At 39.2% G+C, this 25720-nt stretch overlaps 1 protein-coding gene across 3 annotated transcripts in view; it reads right to left on the minus strand.

The window, feature by feature from the left end:
- Window positions 1–235: 235 nt before the first annotated feature.
- LGR5 (leucine rich repeat containing G protein-coupled receptor 5) overlaps window positions 236–25720 on the minus strand; it is a 97309-nt gene continuing 71824 nt past the window's right edge. Inside the window, exons 7-18 of one of the 3 annotated variants that reach the window (XM_075428862.1) lie at window positions 24059–24127; window positions 20971–21042; window positions 20085–20156; window positions 19909–19977; window positions 19694–19765; window positions 16714–16779; window positions 16431–16502; window positions 15470–15541; window positions 13451–13576; window positions 8487–8632; window positions 5953–6036; window positions 236–4127 (exon numbers count right to left, since the gene is read on the minus strand). In XM_075428862.1, the coding sequence (XP_075284977.1) occupies window positions 3037–4127; window positions 5953–6036; window positions 8487–8632; window positions 13451–13576; window positions 15470–15541; window positions 16431–16502; window positions 16714–16779; window positions 19694–19765; window positions 19909–19977; window positions 20085–20156; window positions 20971–21042; window positions 24059–24127 (2011 nt within the window). In that variant the 3' untranslated portion in view covers window positions 236–3036. The remainder of the gene's footprint in view (window positions 4128–5952; window positions 6037–8486; window positions 8633–13450; window positions 13577–15469; window positions 15542–16430; window positions 16503–16713; window positions 16780–19693; window positions 19766–19908; window positions 19978–20084; window positions 20157–20970; window positions 21043–24058; window positions 24128–25720) is intronic. The other 2 variants (XM_075428864.1, XM_075428863.1) reach the window with 2 other exon arrangements.

The following is a 25720-nucleotide window of genomic DNA, read 5'->3' on the forward strand; positions in this document are numbered from 1 at the left end:
TTTGCTCCCTGGGCACCTAATGAGAGCACGGAACATGTAATTTATACTTTGCCAAGAATTTTGGACATCTGGGGAGGTTAGTGTAAGCATTACAATAACTTGGGAAGGATTACTTGAGGATGCATGCGATTTTGTGAGGTGTTAGGTCCTGATTAAATGCTCTTTACTGTTTAGTCACATTTTATTACAACTTACATATGTTTGGAACATTGATAGAAAAGAAAGCACGTCACCTATTTACAATCACTACACATTTACATTATATTATTTACAGATAATGAATTTAGTAATATATACGAGCAGAAAATATAGCAAATATCAAATGAAACTGTACAGTGCTTAATCTCATGTCCTTTACTGTGGTTGCATTTCACTATAATAATAAATACAGTTCTATATTTACACATTTTACTTTAAAAATCTATTAAATGAATTTTAACAATTTCAAGTTTAAAATATCTGATCAAAATATTTCAAACATGCTTATAAAAATAAGACACAAAGCCTTTAGGACTTTCTGCAAGCTAAAAAAGTTCTGATAAAAGAATCTTTCTTTAGCTAGTCTTTAGAATTATAACATCATTTTGCTTCTCAAATCACTTTACAAACTTCTTAAATATAGCGAGCTGAAAGGAATTTCACTGACATTAAGCAGTGCAGCACAGATGGACCCCAGCTAAATTAAAGCTAAGTAAACATGGTAATAGGCATTGTGCAATGGTTGATCCTCTGTTTAATCCAAAGTGGTTTCAGGCATCGTTCTCCAGCTGTATGCTGCACTGCTTCAAAAGCCACAAGAGATACAGGATTAAGATAAGTACTCAGCTGACTTTATCATACATAATTTCGGCATTGGTTCATTTTTTTTGCTGAAGGATGAACATGTCAGCCAAAGTCAACTGATGCCATCTGTAACTGCAAAACTAAAAACATGCCACTGTGAATGGACAAGAAAATTAAGGCATATCCATTGTTGGCAACAAATTCTTCATTGTGAAAATCTGTCCTTTGCATCCCAGAAGTTTTATATACAGTAACAGATGAAGAACAGAGATCATCTGTACCTGATTATCTTAATTACTGAGCTAGCCTAACCTTGTTAATGTTAAAAATTCAGTCTCATTCGCCTGGAGGTTGAGTGGCCATTAACTGAGCAGTGAGTACTGGGCTATTAAATATTACTCCTCCGGGAGCTATTTTTAACAACAAAAGAGGTAAACTTGTGCACTTTCATGTCTTAAATGATCAGCTCACTTGAGCAAAAGGTGCCAGCTCTGAGAAAAGAATACTGGAATATCCCCTGGTGTCTCAGCCAAGGTCAAAGACTGATATTCTAGGGAGGTGAAGGTGGCTTTGTTGACTGAGATATTTTGACAGTAGACTTGGCAAAGACCTGAAGTCTCTTCTCTCTAACTGGGATGCTTCTGATGTGTGAACATACATGCCTTTATTCAGCAAAGTATTAACAGATTTAAAGCCAGAGAGGAACTCTCTGTTAGTCTAATCTAACCTTTTCCTAAATTAAAGCCATCAGAAGTCCCTCAATTACAATAGCTGTTCCAGCAACTTTTTTGGCAATATATCCAATTTGAATTTAGACATTTTTGGCGACATATAGTTCCACTAGCTACTCACCATCACTGTCGACAATTTACACCTTTATTTCTATGCTCCCTAATATCAACTTCCAATTGATCTTCTTCTTCTTCTCTTGACTGAGCGGTCCTCTGCCCTCAAATTTCTGTTTCCAAGCAGTACCTACTTATAAACTGTGATCAAATCACTTCTTTCTTAAGCTGCTTTAAATTTATGATATTCATACCTATTTCAATTTCACAATGTTGTTTACAGCATGTGACTGCAAGAACTGTTTGAAATATCCCAGTAGTGCTTGCATCAGTGCTAAGACAGATCACATAATCTCTTCACTTCTGCTTGATATTGCCTTGGCTAAGGATCTTGGCTATCCTTAGCAGAAAGGACACAGTGGCCTCTAAATCTTCAACTGACTAGTGACCATGAACTAGAGGCTTTCTAGAAGTACTGTTTCACAGGACAGAGATCATGCCATGAGCAGGACTACAGTTTTTGTTCCTAGACAAATGATCTTCAATGAGTGTTTCTATGTAAGTGTCTTCAGTGTCCTTTAATTGCCTTCAGCACGCCAGTCTTTTTGTACTGATGACTCTCTGTGTAGTATTTTCCACCCTCAAATTCTATGAGTCATCTGCCAATTTCATCAGCAGTTATTCTCGGAGAAATTCTGCTGGCATGGTAGCAATGCAGGACCAAACCGTGCAGAACTTCACTAGAAAAATATCCATGTGACAATGGCTTGTCATTTACAATTACATTTTCAGCACTTAACAGGATCTTGATTAACTTCTTTCACACCATGTTAACTTTGCAGGTTTAGCTGACAATTGAAAATGCTTCGTCAAGTCAAATGACTTCTAGAAACCAAGCCCAATGCCCGTTCATCTATTAAATCGGCTTTATCAAACATGGAACTTCATCAAAGTCTATTCTGCAGAAACCTTTAGGCCTTCAGCAGGATTACTTTTCCACTTAGATACCTTGCTGAATGAGCGCCATGCACAGATGCTTATAGAAACAATCATGGCATTGAAAAACTATTAAAATCAAATTACAATAAATGGGAAAAAACCCTCAACTCCTGAAAACAAACTGTAACTGATGATGCTTTAAAAAAAATGCTTACCAATTTAACGTGGTATTTTTGCTCTTGACCAACTGATGCCCTTTCTGAGTAGTGCTACTTTAAAAGAGAACAGCTGATACAACCGCACAAACTGCAGCAGCTTTTAGTTTCTCTCTTCATCCCAGCATTTCGAAGCAGGCTGAGAAGGTTCAAGTATTGGATTTTTCAGCCTGCTGCAAGTTTTGTCATTGTCTGTTTTCTGATGTGTGTAACAATAGTTCAGAGGTACTCTCTAGCTTGTATACACACACCCTTACTTACTTTCGGGATTAAAAAACTTGTAAACATAGATATTTTCTGTACTGCCACTGAAACTAGCGGCATGGAACAAAGGCGACTGATGAAAGATTGCAGCTTTCCGTCATTTGATAAGACGATGGCATTAGTGAATTGCTGGTAGGCATGTCATACGATATGCTGGCACTTGTGAAGGTTACCAATGCTTGTGTTGAGTCACAAGATTGTTTTTCTATGTCTTCTGAATTCACAGAGATCAGACTAGCATGTTTTGATCTCCTCCATAACAAAGTTTGCTTTCGCAGACTTCCCAAGTCCTCCTTAAAGTGTGGATTGAAAAGTATATAAAGGAGTGGGTTTAGACACGCAGGCAATGGGACAATCACTAGCAGTATTGACTTAATCACTTCTGGGCTGATGAAAGTGAGGTTTAGTAAGGAGGAAAAAGATAAGAAGGCCACAGGGCAATAAAGAATGCAATTAGTAAAAAGTAGCAAGGCTATATGTTTGACCATAGAGCAATCCCAAATGTTGTCTAGTTCTCCCTTTTCTAAACTACAGTAGAGCTTTGTATAAGCAATAGTCATTACCAGAAAACAAAGGGAGTTCATCAATACCAGAGCTACCATGTAGCCCATAGCAGTGGGTTCTCCAAATGGTAGTGGTAAACAAAGCGGAGAAACCCCATACTCACTCCCAGTAAGAAATGGTATCACTGCAATGATTAGTGCCAACACAAAGCAAAAGAAAATGGCAATTTTTACACTAGCAGTGGAGGATTTTGTTTCAAACTTCGTAGCGTGCTTTACAGAGAATGCACGTTCAAGCGCAGCTAGGGTAAGGAGGAAAATGGAAGCCTCTGAAGCAAAAATGGAGAGAAGGCCAGTTATTTGGCAACCAATTCCACTTTCCCACTGTGCCCCGTACTGAGCAAAGCTACCAAAAGTTGATGCATCCACGCTAGCCAGTACTCCGCTGGACAGACCCATCAACGCATCTACAATAGCTATTAAACCGATAAGAAGTTTTATGGAGGACATATACAATGGAGATCGGAAAACTGTAGCAGACACCAGTGCATTGCAAATAAACGTCAGACCAACTATAGTCCACACTCCAATTCTGATCAGCCAGCTACCAAACAGATGGTCACATGGTTTGAAGGGACCTGAAATGACAAAATAAAAAGGGCAAGGGAAACCCACGTAAACTAAAAAAGAATTTTGTAAACTAAGAAACATTTTTATGCTTTCTAAGACATTAAATTTCATGCTTCTTGCAGGTTATCAGCACAGCCAAGCAGTGATTTTCAGTCCAAAAGGGGGAGCTGGAAATTTGCTTTTCCTTTGGAGCAATGTGAGACCTTGACAACATGCTGCTCATATGCATGTTGCATTACTGATACATGAGTCTGTCCCTCAACTCAAATAGTCTATGGGTTTCTTTTTTTCCCTAGCAGTACAAGTGTGATGTGGACGTCCAGTCTGTAGCTTCAAGAAATGCTATGATGTTTGTCAGCATGTGAAAAAAGCTGGAAAAGATACCACTCACTAAACTAGGACAGGTTGCTAATGAGTCCTGGTGAAGTGTGATGTAATGGATATGGACAGATGCGCTTTGGCTACCTTATAACACAGTCCAAGAAAACTGAGGCTCTCTTTGCATTTGGAAACTGCTGCCTTTTTAGAGGGGCTTCTGATGACCTGTGGCTGAAGTCAGGTCATTATGATTGAAGTCTGCTGTGTATTCTTATAGAATTGAGGTGCATATGCTGTGTGGTTGAAGCTGAATGCTCTGCATTCTGAGAAACATTATTTATCTCAGTCTGATCCATCTACGGTCTCTCAAAGCAAGTGGTCTATGCTTCTGCATGCAGATGCATACCCTGCAGCTGAGATGCACTCCATGTAACTACAGCTGTTGCCATCAAGTAGGCATAAGCATCTATTCTGTCAGTTTGCAAGTTTTTCTAAGATACCTTTTGAAAGCTCAGCATGAAACATTAAATTTTCTCTTGGGTCTGGTGATAACTTCCACTGAAGACAGCGATGTTTTCGTGAACTCAGCAGTTATATTTAGGCCATAGGAGAATATGTGATGGACAAATGGTTCTAATTTCTTTGGCTTCCTCCCTTTTCTATTCCTCTTTATACAACTTTAAAAAATACATTATTATTTGCTGTTACAGACAAGAATCTTGGCTTAGAATGAATGCTGAAGTATTAGTTGTCACTTGGGGTTTTTTGTTCCTGTTTCACAATGAAGGAATGGCTACGGAAAATGTTTGCTGAATTAAGCAAGCAAAACTTATTGACAACGGCTGCTAAAAGTTAGCAGCAATCTTCGAAAGACATGTTTCTTTCCTTGCCTTAAAGGAATCTTTCAGTGGAATTGGTGGCCTGTAGCTTTGCCATTCAGTCAATTCTTTTTTCCTTTCTGCCACACTGTGAAGCCAGGGATACACTATTCTATACAGAAAATGACAGTGCTAGGGCTCCTTTGTGATGGACTGTGTACATCAATAGAGTAGTGTTTGGTATTTCCTAGACATTGAACTAAACTGTGTGTTATTCAAGAAGCTCAAGTGTAGAATAACTCAGTGAAATTTAGAAGAATTACTATAGGTTTGCAAAAGGCTAAGAGAGCAAAAGATTCTGCTCCCCTTTATCATCTGTGTCTTGGCAGAACAGAGTCTTTGCTCACTCATTTCCTTGATAAGGAGATCAATTCCTGCGCAAAGGGGCCCAAGAGTGAGGATCTGCTTGAGGACTGGGTAAAACTTTTGTTATACTCACAGATTAATTGAGTAGCTGAATTATTTTCTGGACTTCAATGCAAAACTGTATATTATTGTACAATGTATTTGTATTAATCTCATAAAATTACTGCAAACAATCATGTTACTGCCCTAGTATCAGATTCAGAGTTTGTTCTGCATCTAGAATATCTGGTAATACTGTGCTCAGATTCCTATCTGTCTGGCAGTTTCATACCTGGAGAAGGTGAGCATTGCACTGAATGATGAGCTTTCAAATCTTCTTCAAAGTCAAGAAAAAAATCTTCAAAGTCACGCTCATCTGTGGGGGAGAAAATATCCAGATTTGATACTGCAATTTTCAGGAAAACTTCTTTTAGTACAAATTGCAAAAACATCTGTGGTATTTAAGGCCTGGTCTTGTCCCTTTGCCTGCCAAACTGTGAGCAGAAGCAGACCTATGCCTACTTGGTTTTGAATTACTGTACTCAGGATTATTTAAAAAGTTGGCACCATCACTTCTCTGAAAATAATCACTTACAGATACATTCTCAATTACCTAATTTGCAGTGTGACGACTGCCTAGGAAGGAGTTCAAAGTATGAATTCTGTTTTGTGCCAGGCTACCAAGAATTAACCCAAGTTTTTCTGTGTTTCTTATGTCATTGCTCCACCATGTAGTCTTGGCTTTATTCCTGCTGGTGCTAGCCCTGAACTCTGAGACTTACTGGTTTGCAGGAGCAGAGATAGCACAGAAAGCAGCAGGATGGTATAACATGTATGTGTGCACCTACGTAACAGGTAACGGGTGAAGTAACAGACCTTGTGCTGAAGGGGAAGAAAAATACAGCAGTCTTCTGTCCTGGAGAGCATATGCATTCTCTGGTACCCAGGAAGTGCCAGGAAAAAATACTGGCAAGGGAAGCAGGGAGGGTAACAGCTCAGGAGTCCAGTCCGACCGGTCGGACTGGAATGGATTCCCTTTCGTCGGCTCTGCCTGCATCGGTGGTTCAAGCGTTTCACCAGCCCCCGGCGAAGGTGACTGCAACGACAAGTCCTTTAACTGCTGGCTGATCTCCTGCAGTACTTGTTCAAGCGAACTATCGTCCTCTGCCCCTGACTCCCTTTCCCCTTCCGGGGTCCCTGGTCGGGTCGGCGATAGCTGTGGGTATATTTTTTCAGGTTGAATTTTCTTACTAGCCTTTTCAGTTATTTCCCCATCATGTGTCTCTGCCACCGTTGTTTATTTTACCGTCCATAAAGGTGGTATACGTATGCGATTCTCAAACAAATTCGGTGCGTCGTTTGAAAGCAGCGTAGTATTTCCCGACGCTGATGGCGTAGCAGGGGTTAGTGCAGCGAAAGCGGACGCGGCGACGGTTCTTTCGCTTTTCATTTCTTGCAAAGTCTCTCTCACTAACCGCCAGAGAGTAGAGAAACGACCCACGGTCTTATCCCCGCTACTGATCTCCTCCCATAGGCTTTGTCCTATGGCTTCCCAGGTGGGCAGCTCAAACGCGGGCTCCGACCCCTGGGATCAAGTTACGCTCTCGTGCCCATACCAGTAACTCTTTCAATACTTTTGCATTGTAGGAGACCCCTCTCTTAGAGAGGATATGTTGGAGGAGCTTCACCACTGCACTTTCTTCCTTTGTCAGCGTGGACCCCACGTCCTCCTCAACCACTCATCTGTTCCTGGTGAGATCCCGACGAGGATAGCCTTCTTGTCTCAATTGGCGCGCACGTCTTCTTCCCGGTCCGGTGGGCACTGTTTTATAAATCTCTGAGTTGTGAAGTTTGATTCCACACGTCAGCACTTTGGACCGAAGCCGCCAGGGCAGCGGCTGCTTTCGGTTGGCTTCTCCGCCTTTGGTCGCCTTCTTCTACCTCCAGACAGATCCCATCGCCTGAAGTCTTCGGGGTACACAAGGGTCCCTGTTCGGGCACCAGATGTCGTGGAGGATGAACTGGACTCGACACGACGATTAATGTGATCAGGTACAAGCTGTTTATTAGCCCCAGATAGCTCACATTTATATTCCCCATTACATATGCGGCGATCTCCCATTGGCAATAATCAAATTAAATCACATAGCAACCCGATTATGATTGGTGTGCATTACTTGTTCACGCGTTGTGCTCGTGGCTTTCTTGCCAGGTGGCAAGTTCCGCTTCAGTATTCTGGACTCATTTTTCTTTGCATTCATTTCTTTGTTTATACCACCGTTTGTCCTCTAGATGCCCTTGCAGCCTTATGCTAAGTCTCTGCGGCCTTATGTTAAGGCTTCATGGCCTCACAGAGAAAATGCTGGATTGCTCACATGTCCCCAGTCCTTTAATGCTTCATCCTCCACAGGCAGCTATGCCAAAGTAGCCACGTAAGCTCTGTGACTCATCCTGAAGCATGTGGACAGCAAGAGAGCCAAGGATGTGTTGCTACTTCCAAGCCTGGCAAGAAACTGGATCTTTGCTGGTCTGTTCTTGTATGGGGTTACATACCAGTATCACTTCCCTGTCTCTCAAAAAAAAGGAAGATTTCACTTCCCGTATTATTATAGTTGTTATTTGGATGGAAAGATGAGCGAGTGAGATTTTTGAAAGGCAGACATGAAAAAATGAGTTTGCTAAGCACAAGAATGTTTGAAAAACATATTACCAGGCAAGAGAGAGGAAGAGGCTGCCTTTGTGACTGTAAAAGAGTATTGGATTTGTTTAACATCACGGGCTGCTCACAGCCTTCAGGTAGATTTAAAAGTCAAAGAGGATGATTACCTTGAATTTGTAACAACCCAGCATCCTTCCTGTGAAAATCGTCAATGCTGTTGTTCTCATCTTTGTTCCACTGGCTGGAGATTTTGTAGTGGCTCTCACAAGCTCCAAAGGCACAACACTGATAAGCATAAGGCATTTCCATGACCCTGCAGAAAAATAAGGAAGCACGCCATGATACTTGTTTAGCATCAGAGTTACTGGATTGTACTGCTCCTCTACTGTTAGCACACGGGAACTTGTTTAAATAACCATGACTGAAAGTACAAGTATCCATGGGTAAAAATCAGTCATGATAATATAAAACAAGGACTCACAAATAGAACTCCACATCAGAAATGCAAATGATTTCTAGGTTAATTTAGCAGAGGCACAGTGAAGTTTTCTTATGCATTTTCATGGGAGATATGAAAGTGGGAGATAAGCGCCTTGCAACTGCGTGAATGCAACTCTTGGAGCTGTATTTCTATTTTATGATTTTGAACGATTTTACAGTGTAACTCAACAGCTTCTCCATGTTATTTTCTTAATGGTTTATTTTAAAAAAGCAGATCCAAAGATCACAACTGCATCTACCTGCTAACAGGCAAAACCAAACCATCACTTCCCAAATGGAATTTCTCCAGTTTTGGGAGAATGAGATCTTTTGGAATGCAAACTTTTTTATCCACCTCTTTCCACACCCAACTCTTTTCACAGTAAGATTGCAAAAAGGAGATTGTGTTTTGTGCACAGATCAAGAAAGCAGTGTTCTAAACCAAAAGGTGAATAAATCAGAAAGGCAGAGTGTGAAAACAGATGTCACTGAGGAAGAGGTTTTACTTTATTAACTGTCTTAGAAATGGGCATGGTCATTACAGGACACTGGATGCTCATTCCTAACTCTTTTAAGATCATTGGTATTCCTAACACTTAACTGATATGGGTCAGTGAGTTTCAATGATTCTGAGAATTTCTTTTGTGAGAAAATTGCTCATTTCTGCTGTGTTTTGAATGTAATTCCTTTTGGGATGTGCAAATTCTAGGGTAGCATGGAAGAACTACATATATTCAAGTTCTACAGATATATTTTATGCTTTGGAAGCAGAGGTATTTAATTTTCACAGTTTGCCAATAGTAAATAGTACATAGTAAAACCTAACAAGTCACTTTAATGCCAAAAGACCAACAAACGAAAAATTTCAAAGATAAAGAGGTGATTCGAAGTTATTCTGATTTCATTTAGAAGGAATAAAATTATATTCTCCTATCAGATTACTTTCAACAGGTTAATCATGTAAATTAACATAATGAGCATTCCAAGCAACTTCTAACCTCCTGGAAAATCCGCAAAGAAATCAGTCTGAATCAGGCCCAGTGCCAACGGGACTTAAACTCATGTGCTAGCCAAAAGTTTGGTACAAAGGGAAACAAAAGGAACCCTAAGCTCTAAAGTGATTTTAAATTAGTGCATTTGGGGGCATTTAGATTCTATATACTTACATTTCTGTTGGCAATTAGCAATAATAATCTGTACCCTTGTACCCAATACAAAAATCTGTATAAGGTATTTTTAAGGTACTCCAGTAAAAGTTCAAGGTAGCCAAGATCTAACTATTAATCAACCTCAAGCCAGCAGATTTAAATATTTAATTTCTAACTCATTTCTGTGCATGCTATGTTTTAAAATAAGGAGATTATATCGATTAACATTTTGAACACATTTCCCAGACGCCCTTTAAACCCACAGATGACTAGACTAACCCATATCTAGTGACCTGGGCTAAAACCAATCCCAATATCCAACCAGAAGTACCCCATTTCTGACAAAAATCCCCACAAACAACAACAACAAAATGTAGCAAAAGAAACACTAATGGTTCTGCAAGGTGATCACTGTGACTTGTGGCTTCAGACCTTTTGGAAAACATTGATACAGCTGTGGAAATGAACAGCTAGTGGATATTTTAGGCTCAAGAGACTAACAGAAATGTATTCTCTGGTTATTCAAACTGCTCTGTGTGTTTAATAATGACAGCTTTCCAGATGCTACTGTGCTTCTACCAGCCTGCCAGCCTGTCATACACTGGAAATGTGCACCTCTCACGTTGTACTAGTCTCGTACCCTACTTTGATGAAGTAGTCAAAAAATGCCATCAATTTTAAGTTATCTTTAAAGAGAAGGCTCCCATTTCTTATCCTCTCTGTAGGTCTTTCTAGCATCCTTTCTTAAACCTGAACAGTTTTTGGTGTTTTTTTCCCCTGGGTTACTATGATATACATATAGGCGTCAAATTGGTGAATGCTTCTGAATCTGTGTGCAAACCGTAATTGCACAGAATGACTGGGACCCAGAACACAGAGCACAAAACATACTCCGCAATGCAGAGAAATTAGAGAGAAATTAGTATCAGCTCTTCTTGGTATCAGAGCACTTTCTTTCTCACAAAAGCTACATTTAATAAAAAAAAAAAAGAAGCAGCAACTCATAGCCATACAGTGCTGGAAGCAGTCCTTTTTATGGATGGTGCTTATTTGATGTGGGTGATTAGATTTGGACTGTCAAATTAAACTCTTTTAGAAACATTAGCTGAATTTATTTTTATATACTGCTTATCTTACTGATGATATCTGTATCTGCAATATTTTTTTTCCTGCAGCAAGGAATGCCCGTTTTTTCTGTTTTTAGATTAAGCATCAGACAACACAAGGTCATTTTCCACCTCACAAAGGTGTGGGGTTGATGGTGAATGGGAAGGCACAGTTATGATGGGTGGAGCAAATCACTGAGTTTTTTACAGTGTTGAACCAAAGCATCAGACAAAGCAGGAAGGATTGGCTGGCAGCCTGACTTTACTTCCTCATAGCTTTCCATAGCAGGCTGGGCTCCGCTCCGTAGACCGTTCTTGTGCCATTGCTGAAGGTGGGTCAGAGGGTGCTCAGCTCTTTGATGTGTCTCTGTATTGAACAGCAGTGACCCATTTAGATGAGCAGGAAGCTTTTATACAGGAATCTGTCTTTAATGTTGTAACCAGTGTCTAGTTCCAACAATTACAAAGGGTGAAATTTCATTTTGTTTTAGATCTCTGTTCAAGTTTGGTGCTTCATGCATTGTCTGTGCAGTGATCCTGTGTGAAGTCCTGGCCTCATTTTGATTTATGGTAAAAGTTTGCAGACTCCAGGTCAGGATTTTACCCCATTCTCTCCTGACTGGATATAACTTGTTCTTACAGATGTTAATCAACTCTAGATATATTAATCATATTTTTTTACCTTTTTTTAAGACTTAAGCTACTGCTTGACACATCCTTGTTAACTACTTACCCAGACTAAATACACTATAGTTGCATTTGAGCAATGTATGTAATTCTACTGGTGGAAAAGTCAAATAAACTATAATTTTGATGAAAGAATGAAAAAATTTTAGCTGTACATAGTTCAGCTGAATAGTGGATTATGCTAGGACTACTGCAGCACCTTTTATGCCTCTAGGACATGGTATATACATACTATATATCTGCTAGATTAGAGTAATGGATTTTCTTGTGCTTACATCCTTTTAAAGAACCTTTGGGTATTTTAGAAATGTCACTTACCTCAATGTGTGGGCAAAGTCAGTGAGAGAAGAAAAACTATGGCAGAAGCTCAGCCGCAGCCATTTATGATTTCTTATGGTACTTGCTTCTTGACCTCTGAGACCCATCTCAAGGTTCTCTAGCCTAAGAGAGGTGTAAGGCCTCTAGTACTTCAAATGTTTGTGTAATAAAGTAGTTTCATACACTGTGATGAAGTCACTGCCCAGTCTCCTCTGTGACAAACTACAAATATTGGGTTTATTAAGACTTTTAAGGCATTGTTTCCTAATCTTGGAACCATTTTTTGTAGCTCTTCTCTCAGTTTATATAAACATGCCATCATAGAATTGTTCTAGTGTGGATCCCTCCAGTGCTGTACACAGAGGCTGAATCAGCTCCATGCTTCTACTCCTGACTCCCTTATTGATAACTCCAAACACTCCAGTCCTTTTCATTAGTGGTAATATCTTCTTGAATTGTCTGCCTGCTAAGACTCAAGGGACTTTTCCAGTGCAAAGGGAAAATCTAGTGAAGACATAAAGATGGAGTGTCCATCCTTGGAGATATTCAAAAGCTGTCTGGACATGGTCCTGAGCAACTAGCTCCAGGTGACCCTACTTCAGTATGGGGGGTTGGACATGACAACCTCTAGAGATCCCTTCCAACCTCAACCACTCTGTGATTCTGTAACTATGCGCACACTGTTTAATTGTTTCAAATTTTATGATATCAAACCTTTTACAGTAAAACATGGAAAAGATGTATGTTGCACTTGGCATCCTCAAAATATAAAAAGCAAGGGAGAGTTACAGGACATTCCCAAATACCCTGAAGTCAGAGGCAAAACTCTCTTTACTGTGACTTCATCCAGTGACTGGCAGAGCTGCAAATGATCTCTAGAGAACGTTTCCTTCCTGTATCACAAAGCATCCAGCAGAAAATTACTAGCATCAAAATGTAGCAATAGTGGCAAAGTATTATCTGAATCTTAATCAAAAGATTACAGAAAAAACATGTTCAAACAAAAGAGGTCAAATATTTTGGAACTTCAGGAGAGTAGTCTTCCCTTGATATTTGCTGTGTTCTCATTAAATATAATGGAAGTCCAGTAAAAGAAGGACACATCACTAAGCTGCTAGCAATATTGTTTTAACAGCTTTTGAAACGTATCACCAGGAAGCAGATGTGGCTCGTATTAAGCAAGTACTGGGGTTAATATTTCAAAACCCTTCATAGTTTCTTCAGTTAAAAGTGAGCATAATAAAAGAAGTCTATCATTTTTATCATATTTGCTTTAGTTTTAATAGCACAGATCAAAGACCGACAATACGAAGTAACATGCGTTACACACTGACACACCTTCCATTGCACATGAACACAAATGTGGCTTATTAGTTTGAATGATATACTCACTTGAGTTCTGGAAAATTTTCAGATGATATCAGACTTTGTAGGGCATGATTTCCTGTTAATTTTAAATGAGTTAAACCATGTAGCCCCGTCACAGGAAAAGAGGACAAAAGGTTGGATGACACATCCCTGCATAACAGTAAATAAAAATCAGCTTATAGGGTTCCATCTTTTTTCTTCAGCATTAGAAGTGTCACATTGGAAAAACAGATTAGACTTTTCTAACTCAATCAAAAATGACTGCATTAAACAGAGGCCCCAGTCAGCAGAGCAAAGCTGCAGCACCACTCAGGACTATGCACCTTTGTGTCTAGCAGAAAGCTAACAGCAGTCAGCAGTTAGCGAAGTGTCTGTTGCCAAATTTTGACTCCAAACATTCATACTGCCAGTTCTGAGACTAGCAAATGAATTTAAAATCTGTTCATTATATTGTTTGAATTAAAGGGAGCCAGCATCAGAACAGCTTCCCACAGTTTAAAAGATTCAGTGGGATGCTCTAGGGCACAGCTGCCCCAAAAGCTCCGCAGGGAACAGGTCAGGTGTATGGGGAAGATGCATGTTTCAGGGCTGCAGCAGATGAAGGTGACAGTTCTAAGCTGAGGTTTGTCTGAGGAGCTGAGAGAAGACAGCACAGATGAACATGGATACATAACCTGGGGATAGTAAAACAGGTGATTGAAAAAGTTACAGTGATCGAGGAGATATGGTAAAATAATCAAAGAGGGGGAAGTCCAGAGGTATTCTGTTCTCTATTTCTCCCTCTCTCTTCCATTTATTCTATGAGCCTTTGCAGTCCTCTTCACAATTCTCTGCACTGCAATACTTAAGACGGTCAACAGTTAAGAAGAAGGGGAGTCTGATGTTGCTGAAATGCTTTCATGCCTAAGGCTGAACAGCAAAGTTCCTGTCTCTTCGACTATCTACTGAAATCTAAGGGCTAGGCATAAAATAAGGTATGTTGATGGACTGGTCTTCTACCTGTCCGGTTTAGCATGTGTCCTCTTGCTCACAACATAGATCAATACTAAAGGTGAAATTCTGGTCCTACTGCAGTGGTAGAAGTGACCACTGACTTCAGTCAGACCATGGTTAGAGACTAGCACTTCAGGAAACACTGGTACAGTGTGTGACTGTGTGTGCTAAAGGGCTTTTTTCTTTAACCCTCTCTGACTGTTCTACGCTACTGACCAAAGCTACAACTTATTGCTCACCTCACAAAGTAGCAAAGTTCTGAGGAGGGCCCCAAAAGGGATGTCATAGACACTATTGCCTTTATGGACATTTTTCATTCCACCATTCAGTGGGGAGGCTTTGCACATCAACAGAAATGAATACCCCTTTCCAAATCTAGGTTCCCCAGCAGCTACTGGATTATCAGTAAGCAAATGACCAGCAGTGACTGTGCAGCAGGATGAGTCCAGATGAATTTTTTTTCACGTCTTCCCCATACACCCAATGCCTCAGGGATTCACCTTGAAGAGGCTTTAAAGTGGGTGGGAAACAAAAAAAAGTTAGTAAGGACTGAGAAGTGCTTGTGAACAAGGTCTGCAAAATTGGATGTTGATGTTTTGACTACTAACTACGCTGGCTGAACTTACTACAGAATAAAAACTATCCATCCCATCAAATGAGGAATGATGAAATAAAGATGCCTACTGGAAAATGTTTCTTATTTAATTTTGAATCCAATTTCTTAGGCCTGAAACACAACTAACAGGAAATGTTCCCCACTGCTATGAGAGACTAAGCTGCTAAGAAACTGAATGAAGAAAGGCAGATACACTGATATGCTTCATGGCCCCCAAATCACTCTGATTACACACTGTTACATGCACTTTGCCATAATACCTATGGGAATTGGTGAAGTACAAGAAAGCAGGCATTTAGATATGGATTCAACAGACCAGAAGATTACAATAGAGAGAGCCTCAATTTCTGCTGGGGCACCAAGTTATTGAATTTTTGTATGCTCTTGCAAGAAAAATGTGAAAATTTGAATGTAAAAGATATACAAATACTTACAGTTTGATCAGAGATGGTAAAGAGGAGAAGGCATTGGGGTGAATAATTTTAATTTTGTTCCAAGCTAAATCCCTACAAGAAAAGTGAGTGGAAAATTACATACCCACTGAGTGAATATGGAAGTTTTCATACACTTGATTAGGAGGCCTAAATATAAAAAAGGTATTAATTACATGCAAATATTTTCAATAAGCTTCTGCACATCTCATAGTGCAAAATCTTTTTTCCATTCTTAAATTGCATTAGTCAGTAAATGGTACTAGTAATTAAACTGACAACTTTCTTAAAATGTCTTAATGCCTTCTATAGTCTAAAAGGCAGTTATTTTCAGTCTGGTTCACAGCTTCCTAAGGCAGCAAAAAGAACGGTGGGGTATATGGACTACTCTTAAGAGGTCCTCATGATGTGACTAAGAACAGCAAATCCATTGTCAATAGGCTTAACTGCCTAATGACAATCTTCACCACCCTGAAAAATCAAAAAGACTGAAAGCAACTCTTAAAAAAATGTATGGGTTTGATCCTGCAAAGACTTATAACCATAAGAAATTTCTTGACAAAATTAGTCTGCTAGCACATGTGTCTGCGTGAAAACTAGAAACCCACACATGATTGGACTCTATTTCTTAAGACACCGGGCACTGTTCTCTACAGAAATATTTCATGCTCCCTAGAACTGAGTATTACATGAACCTGGCATCTGGCCCAGTAACTCTCTCCACCTCCATCAGAAATGTTTAGAAGTAACAGTTTTTATAGCCAAAAGTTTACATCTTTGAATTCAGTGCTGCAGATGCTAAACTTCATGACGTTTGTTCTACTTTCACAGTTATGACCTAATGGGTGAAAAATCAAAGCGAGGAAAAACAGAAGCAAGGAAATTTGGGGGCATACAGTGAGCAGGCAGTATATATCCCATGTCTTTGAGAACCCGGGCGAATGGCTGTTAGGGCTATACTCACAGAGACCGAAGAGCAGCCAGCTGCCAAAACGTGTCTGCTTTGATTTCACCGATTTCATTGTGATGCAAATCACTGAAATAGCAGAAGAATCTCCTCAGTTTCAAAGGTACTTGGAGGACACTTCAGGCTGTTTTAGATTGTGTTTATGATCCACTTCAATATAGGGTAAGGGTATGTATTTGGGATATGTCCAATTGGCCAGCAATAACCAAGTTAATGATGCTCAAACACATTTGTATACAGATGCCTCTTTTTAGGCCTTTTAGGATAGTTTGACGCTTACATTTTTTGGAGTTTTTTACATGCAGTAAAACAGGGTAAATCTTCCAGAAGATTGTAAGACAGATCCCTGCAACACACAAGAAAAGGAAGCATTGACATCAAAGTAATGTTAAAAGATCTTTCACTGTCTACCTTCATGCTCATTTTAAAATAACTTGTTTTTATCCACACTCACAGAACAGAAATGTGCAAACTCATTTACCATCTCTCATCTGTCAGGTTTTGATTTCTGAGAAGAGCGGAGGGAAAAAGGCAAGATGTATTAACTCCATATCCTATCTCTGCAAATTCCTTGCACTGTCTGAAGATTTCCTGCCTGAAGTGTAGACTTCTGCTGAGTGTTTTACAGTAATGATATTGGCCATCTGCTCACAGGGAATATTGGATTTACATCACAGACTTCATATTCACATTTAAATTCTGACAAATATTTAAATCATTTACAATAATGTACTAAATATATATACTCCTATTTTTTCTGAGAAGATCCTGTATTTTTCTGGTAATGATCACAATGGACTAATCAGCTCTCTGTTCTACACTTTTAATTAAGCAGCTTTGCCTCTGATCCTTAGACTGTTATAACTGAGGGAAATGGTTAAAAAAAATATTGGAACTAACTTTGAAATCAGTCACTACATGGGGGGAAAAAACCTTAAAAAGACTTGAGCCAAAACTCAACAAATTACAGAATAACTGAAACATCTGGACTGATTTACAGTATAATATACCTAATCAGAAACAAGCCCAGGCAATTTGCAGAAATTGAAGGGGGGGAAAAAAAGGAACTAAACACTCATCCCCATCACCCAACAGTCTCATCCTATATATACATTTTGATCAGGGAAAACTGAATGGGAAATTTGCTATTGAAAAGATTATAGAAAAAAAGCTCATGCCTATAATTAGGAAAAGTGTCCTTTTCCACAGTTATCCAATATTATCACATAAAAGAGTAATCTCTTCTCACTCCTGTTTCAAATTCTTTAAAACTAGTTCATCTCCACATGTTTACTCCTTGGTAAGTTTTTATTTTCACTGTTACTATTCCAACACGGGCATTTGGAATATTCTGTATCTGATTTGTGGAAGTGGTGCAAGTAATGACAACGTGCATTTTTCAGGCATTCCACTCTGCTTTTACTATGCAGAAAGGCTACCATCAATATATGTATATTTTTTGTTACAGCAGTGAAGATTACGGTCTCTGGTTTTTGTATGTTTCACAGGTACTCTGTGGTCCGAATCAGACATGACAGAAGAGAATTCAAGTGAGCTGGAGGCTTTTAGGCCAAGGTAAAAGATGTTTGGTATGTCTGTTGGACTGTGGCTATTCTGTCATGCACAGATTTGTGACTTAGGTCTTCCTAGAAGTATGTTACCAGCTGGAATTTTGTACATACTGACATTCCTTCTTCACACACGGGGGAAAAAACCCCAAACTGAAACCCTTCTCCCATCAGTTTCTGTTAGGGCACCAGGAAATATTTTACTTGTTTATTTTCAAGGAGTTTTTCCCACTTCGTTAATACATGGGGCTCTTGGCAGCAGCAGAGGGCCAGTGGTTTTGGTTCCCTTTTTGAGGTGCATGCCCAACAGTGCTGAGAGCAGTCTCTGGAGGACTACTGGGACTGTGTTCTCACATACACCTTTACTGCAGGTGCACAGACACCCAGGAAGCCTCTGTGGACATTAATCCACATTTGGAAGTATTGGTGGCTAGGTAGGATGCACAAATTGTTTTTCAAAGCAGTGTTTGTACTTGTAGTGTTTTTGCACGTATCTGAGCCAGGAAGCCTTTTCAAGATCGCAGTCTTCAAGTAACTTGTGGGGTTCAGTGCACAGTTATACTGCCTGGCACAGGCAAAACTAATGTGCAAACCTAAATGTGGGCTTGGCAGGCTCATTCAAACCTGATGGAAATGGGGAAAGACCAATTCTGAGTACACAAAATTGTCCTCAGATTGGTTCCCCACCCTTTAAAATATCAGCTTTAATAGTACAGGGTGATACTTGAAAATAAAAAATGTGAATTTCCAATGGACAGTCCTACTCTGTTATGAACTGTAGAAGTTATTAATTGCTATAGTATTTATTTGCCTCCTGTTTTGAGATTATTTATTGTTTTTGAATAATACAAGACATATTTAAACTCAAGTCTGTGTGCAGACTTTCTTCTGGCAACAGACTCTGTTTCTGTCTTTTATCATTCTGGAAATCATTACAGTGAGTCCATCAACTAAAACTTAATTTTTTCTGGAAATGTTCATGACATCCATGCTGGTATTCAAATAATGTGTTGTAATTAGTTCTATTTCAATGTTGGCCAGAGAACTAATACCAAATACATTCCTAGTGATGTAACACATAGAGGAAAGTGCTGTTGGCTCATTCTCAAAGAAGCAGACACAATGATTACTTTCGTTAGTGATTAAGCAAACTCCAAGGAAATTTTCAAGCTAAAATAATATTCGATATTTCGTATAAAAACTATGCCCCAACTATGCCAAGGAACAGTCTATTAAAATTTCAGTCAGCTATTTATGTCTGGTTGGAAAATAAACCAAGAGAGGAGCATAACAAGGACTCAAAACTGTGCTCCTTACTCAGTTACATTTTCCATTCACTTCACTGAATTATCTGCCTCCGTGAGGAAAAAAACCCAGACTACTGTAGGAGAGACAGAATGAATGGAAACAAGGTATTTCTGTTGTTTTTTACATAAAATCAAGAACCATTTTACCCTTTCCTAAAAATAAGCAAAGTAATTATCTTTTTCAGCAACGTATGGGAAATCCTGACTGATAAGTGGGTTGTGAACTTTTTGAGTAACATAGGGGCCCACTCCCTGAGCTGAATTCCTAGGAAGTAATGTGATACACAGAAACAGCAGTAATTGGGTAATTTTGAAATCATAGTGATTTCATTTGTCCATTAATCTCTTGCATTAATTTAATGTTAATAATCTTACTGAAACATACAGCACTTGGAGATTAGGTAACTGGTCACAAGCTGATTTGGGGAGAGAGGTGATTTGTGCTCCTGTGAGTGTCCTGTTGGAAGTATTTATAAAAAAAAAAAAAAAGATTACTTTTTAAAGACTGCAAAATGAATACCTTTTTTTTTACGACATTCTTTAGAATAAGTCAGTATCCAAAAAAATAAAACAGAGCAAGAATGCTTCTCTAGCACTTACAAACTCTCCAGACTTGTAGTGCCTGTCAGATCAGGAAACTCCGTTATCTGTGAAGCACCATTTAAAGTCCTAGAGTTTAAAAACATCACTTCAATACAATTGTGGTCAGGGAAGAGTGGGACAACTCTAATACTGCAATATATAAAAACAATGAAAATAAAAAAGTAAACACATACAGTGTTCTGAGTTCCGGTAAGTGCTGAAAAGCAGATTTTCCGACAAGCTGGATAGGGTTATCATAAAAATGTCTGCAAAAAGAGAATAAAAAGACTTTCTATGAAAAATAGTTTAAAATATTCTAAATATATTACTTGATTAGACTATAAGCAAAAGAGTAAACTCTCTATGATGAATCACAGACTGTGCACCTCTGTGCAGCTCTGGGCTTTTCTCACCCACTAATCTATATCCACCAACCACATTTCACATTTTCAATATTCAAGTAGTCATTGTTGCCTTAGTTTTAAAGCTAGAAGCCAGTCCACAAAATATTCCCTCTTCCTCCTAGATTTGCAAAGATAGAAATCGAAGTATGAGGAACTTTTTTATAACCTGAGACAAATTCAAGCTTAGCAGGTGAAGAAGTCAAAACTTCACATACTCAGAAGAGGTCCCCTTGCACTTGTGAAGCCATGCTATTTTTGCTCATAGAATAATGCTGCTCAAGGTGAGTCGCTATTTTTCTAAAATTTATTTTACAATGTCTTATTTTGAGGTTTGCCCATTAAATGCATTCTCATGTAAGACAATGGGAACTCAGACTGGAATCCATCAGGAGTAGTTTTTGCTAGCTTCTACACTGCCAGTAATGCTAAAAGACTCAGAAGAAGTAGTTCAAATAAAAGGTCAAAGACCAGGGACCACTACTCGCTTCCCTTAAACAGGGCACGCAAACTGCCATTCTTTCCACAAAACTGGAAAGACATAAGCTTGTTTATTTGTGTCATGATGGGTTACACAGTATGTTCACAAGAAGACCTGTTCGATAATTAGCCACAAACACCATACTTAGTTCCACATTTTCTAACAAGAAGAGTCACTGAAAAAACTATTATCACTTACATTGTAATAAGTGACGGATTACCCACAAATGCACGCTCAGGAATTGACTTGATGTTATTGCTATGAAATCCCCTACAAAAGGAAAAAGAAAAAAAACCCTGAAGGCACACTCTGTATGCACAATGCACAACAGTTCTTTTGGTTTGTAATAAGACAAGTGTCTGTATATAAAGGTACATCCTTGTTTAATGGAAAACACAGAACTAAAGAAAGCAAAAGAAAAGAAAAGCAATGAAATATCTGGAATTCTGCACTTTTTCAAATTAATGAAACCATTTGGATGATGTATACTGCAAAATGGCATTTTAAAATTCAGATTCCCTCAGTAGGAAACTGCTTCATGGCTGTACGTCATGTATCTATGAATCTATGTGTTTATGTATATAGATATAAAGTAAATATACACACACACGAATGAATAACATTGATAGTTAAATATTAATAATTAAACAAGTAACAACAGAATAGTATATGTATTTCCCCCTGTACTTGTTAAACTGCAGTTATTTATCTTGCTGGGATAATAATGGATTGCACAAGTTTATCAAGTGAATGATTTTATACATTACATTGTAATATGTTGAACCTCACACAACCACCTTTTTGTTGAAATATTTTAAACGTGGACATGAACAAACCATCCAATGTAGTTGTGCCTGCTGGATAGAGGGCTAAATCTTTGTCTCATCATTAATTACTGGATTTTATTCATATGAGTAATTCTCCATTGTGAAAAACAAAAGGAACAACTACGATTTCAAAAGAACAATGATGATTTGTGTGGGAAACTCCCATTAGTTCAGTCGGGTATGAAAAAGGCTTCCCCAGCTTAAATTTCTGCATTTAGAAAGCCTCAAATTGTTCACTGATGCAAGCACACTTGGTCATTACTTGAACAGGTCCCACATTATTGGTTTTACTAGTTTAGGCATTGTGCTACTGCTGATGGGCTACAGAGCAAGGTTCTAAATAGCTAGTTCTTTTGAGTGCAATAAAAACTGCATCCATGCAGATACAGACTCTAAACAATATGAGGATCCCATTTAATCTAGAACCAGTAAACAGACTGATTTTGTGGCTGTGTTGAATAGGATTCCTTGCATGTCAGAAAAGCTAAGGAAATGGCATCACTCCTTCCCAAGGCAGCATCTGGCCCCTCATCACCATTGTGACTTGAGTTAGAGCGAGGGAGCAGCCCCACCATCAGTCAAGAGCAGACTCCAGTGCATTTATGCACAGGAGAGCCTGAAGCACTTCTGAGCTGGTCAGAAGAGAGCATGCCCCCGACTACAGCCTGTGCCCTGGGGCACTGTACCCAAGTGACACACCCTGTCTGACCTGAAGGCACTTTACAGCCCGTCTGTTCACACACTGAGCAAAAGAGCAGTAAAATCTGTCCGCCCCACCATGCAAAAAACTATATTAAGGCCACACTGGGAAAAATGCTTCTATAAATATCTTCAAAATCCAGTCTGGAAAATATTACGTATGCATTAACTTTGGGTAACAGCTAAACTCATTTACTTTGGAGAGGTAACTACTCCTCCAGCTGAGACCTTGGAGTTGAGAGCATCTGGGACAATGGGGTCTCTGCAGCATTAAACAGATATGGCCCTGACTTGTTGGGCCCTTGCCAGCAGATCTTCAGCTCTGACTGGCTGCCTTGGATGCCTCCAAGCTGTAGACAAAAAGCCGTAGTCTGTGTTTTCAGCTCAGGCATAAATTCTGAGACAGAAATGAGGTCCCAACCAGAAACACCCTTACTAAGGTGGCCCTGCAATGAGCTGAACCTCTGCGGGCCTGGGCTCCCACCTGGGTGAGAACAGCAGGGCACGCACAACCTCGTGGGAGACACCTTGTGCTTATGAGATCGGCTTCTGGTGCCCAAACAAAGCACTGAAGCACATGGTCTCATGGTCTGCGCTGGATTTGGGATGTAAAGTTGCAATTTCACATTCCCAAGATTTCTTGTACCTAGGAGTTATCCAATACAGTAAGTATGACACTTAGAGGTGAAGTCTTGTGGGGGCCAGTGAGTAATCTCAAGCACATCAGGCACTTTGCTGGATGGGGCAAGGTGCATTTACTGCAGACCTGGGTTACCTATGTTTGGCTACTGACTTCGGAGGTCAGCAAAAGGGCAGTCCTTCGAGGCCACTAGATTTCATACTAATTATTTTAGCCAACAGATGACATAACAGCAGCTGAGAACAGCGGGCTGAGAAACTCATAGCCCTCCCGCTCCTTTCTCCAGAGCTGCACTCTGCCAACACTGGAGGTGCTGAGCTGGAGTCTGAGGATCCCAGCTTTGGAAAAGATCCCAGGTAGCTGCTTAAAGCAGCTTTAAGATCAGTTTGTGATGTAGCAGGGGTACAACTCTGTCCAACTAGTATATGTTTACCTATTTTTTTAAAAAAACTATGCCGACGGTACCAGTAACATGTTAGATAATACAAATGGAAAGAATTCTGAACATATGCATTGATGTGTACATTGTGTGTATGATGTGTGAATATAGTTTCATCCAATTTTTTGCAGTTCAGCTGTTTCTTATTAAAAACTTGGCTGGTTTCTTTTAATTGTTGATTTTTTATAATGCAAACTATGCGCATCCAGAAGTGTTTCCTTTGCAGCATTACAAAGGACCACTTATATGAAAAAAGAAACTGCTTTAATTTAATGAGAGGGAGGAAGGGAAGAAGGTAAAGACATTGAAACCTGACGGACAAATAAGGGTGCCATGCCTTCCTCTTCTTAGACTAGAAGACTGCGATATATTGGTTTGTTTGGAAAATCCATCTGTTGTGTTTGGGACTCAAAGTGAATTAATTGTGTTTAATATTTACTGTATTCAAAAAATGAAGTTCCTGGAAAATACCCACTGCACAATGCAGTATAAAAGTAAAAGTTGTCAGAACTTGAATGCTCTAAACAGAATGTTGAAAATGATCTTTTATGCATGTTGGCAAGTTTATTAGTTTTTCCCAGGATATCAGTTTTTAAGGATTACTGATAAAATCACTAGCATTAAAAAAAAATCACACACTAGACAAAACATCCGCCATCCTAATATGAGCTCTGTACTTACAGTTCTTTTAGGTTTGTTAGTGTCCTGATAGCAGTGGGGAACTCGTCCAGACTGTTGTAATTTAAATCTCTATGTGAAAATAGATTTTATTACTTAGGTTATGCACTGCACAACGGATAGCATAGAACTGTTGGCGTCTGTAATGAAATATCATCTTCCATGCATTGAATAAACACATACAGTCAAAAGCCAGGAAATCCTCAAAAGTGTATGGATGTTTTCCAGCAAACTCTATTTAGGGCACATTCTCATTCCTATTTTTTATCAGCATCCTATTTTTAGTTATATCTTAGCTATTCTGCAATAAAGAAAACAAGTGGATTCAGATACTGCTAAGGGATTTGCTATTCTGTAATTTCCCATCCTTTTCATTTATTGAAAGTATCAGTGGTAAAAAAAATCTTTCAAACAGAATATTCAACAACTTTGTATGATAAGCTACATTTTACATGGCTAATACATCTCACTATACATGTTTCATTTGCCTCTCACTCACTGTCTAGTTGTATTAGTCTTTCAGTTTTTTTTTCCACTGAAGAAAAAATCTCCAAAGAGGTTTTTCCCAATGGTCAAGTGGTTAAAATAAGAGATACTGGAGTTTGGAGGGCAAGAATGATTGGGGAAAATCTTCCTCTGGCTAAAACAAGTGGGAAAACATACAGTAAGTTCAACGTTGCCACTAACTGTATTGTTAATTTTAAGATTTGTCAATATTCACACAGAGATTGTTTCTAGCCACATAAATTGTAAAAATGGTAGTTTAGCTAGGGTAGTAGACCTCTGCCTTAAGAACTGCTCATGCTGCAGTGGTAATTAGACTTCATTCTGGTAGACTGAATGGACTATAAATCTACTTCTGCCCTCAGCGTGACATGTGCATCCTTTAGCATTCAGGAGATACCTGAAACTAAAATTGAGATATGCCAGTTTACTGTAATGCTCTCTGGCACTGGTTTGTGAAGAACATAATCTTAAAAACTTGAGCAAAGGTCTTTTTGAACAGGCAAAACACGAATCAGTTTACAATAGATTGAAATTGAAATAGTATCAGGCTGAAGTAATGCAGGCAGGAAACTGCTGTCTGAACTCAACAACGCTTTCCTTCCTGCTTGTAAATCTCTCTCTCGTTTATTGACAAAAAGAGATTACAGGCATCTACAGTTTGGTTTTGCCCTCCAGTGATATGTAATTTCCAGACCAATGCGTCGATGCAAACAAATGATCTTAAAGCTGGTGACCATCATGTACACCGAGTTCTCTAGATTATCTCGAAACTATCCGGAAACCAGTCTATACAGCATGCAGTTACTGTGCCTGAGACAAGTGCTACATTCTTCTATTGCAGTGAAGTGGCTGCACCTACACTTTTTCCCAGGTTCCTAACTGTCCTCTGTGTTTGCATCTCATGCCAGGTGGCTGGGACTGGGTTTGCAATTACTTGTTCCATTGTTCTGTTTTTCCCTGCTTTTGACCAAGTGCCATGTGAATCTCACTTGAAAAAACAAAACAAATGATTACATTTTCCTTCTCCATTTCATGTCTCCCTTTCCGGTGCTACACTAAGGGACTTCCTCCCAACTCACAGCCAGCTAAAAGTCAAAACTGTAAAATCGCAATTCAGTGCTAAGGGATTAATGTAATCAAAACTAGGGTTAAACAAAA

The sequence above is a fragment of the Opisthocomus hoazin genome, chromosome 8 (genome assembly GCF_030867145.1).
Source record: "Opisthocomus hoazin isolate bOpiHoa1 chromosome 8, bOpiHoa1.hap1, whole genome shotgun sequence".
Taxonomy (NCBI): Eukaryota; Metazoa; Chordata; class Aves; order Opisthocomiformes; family Opisthocomidae; genus Opisthocomus; species Opisthocomus hoazin.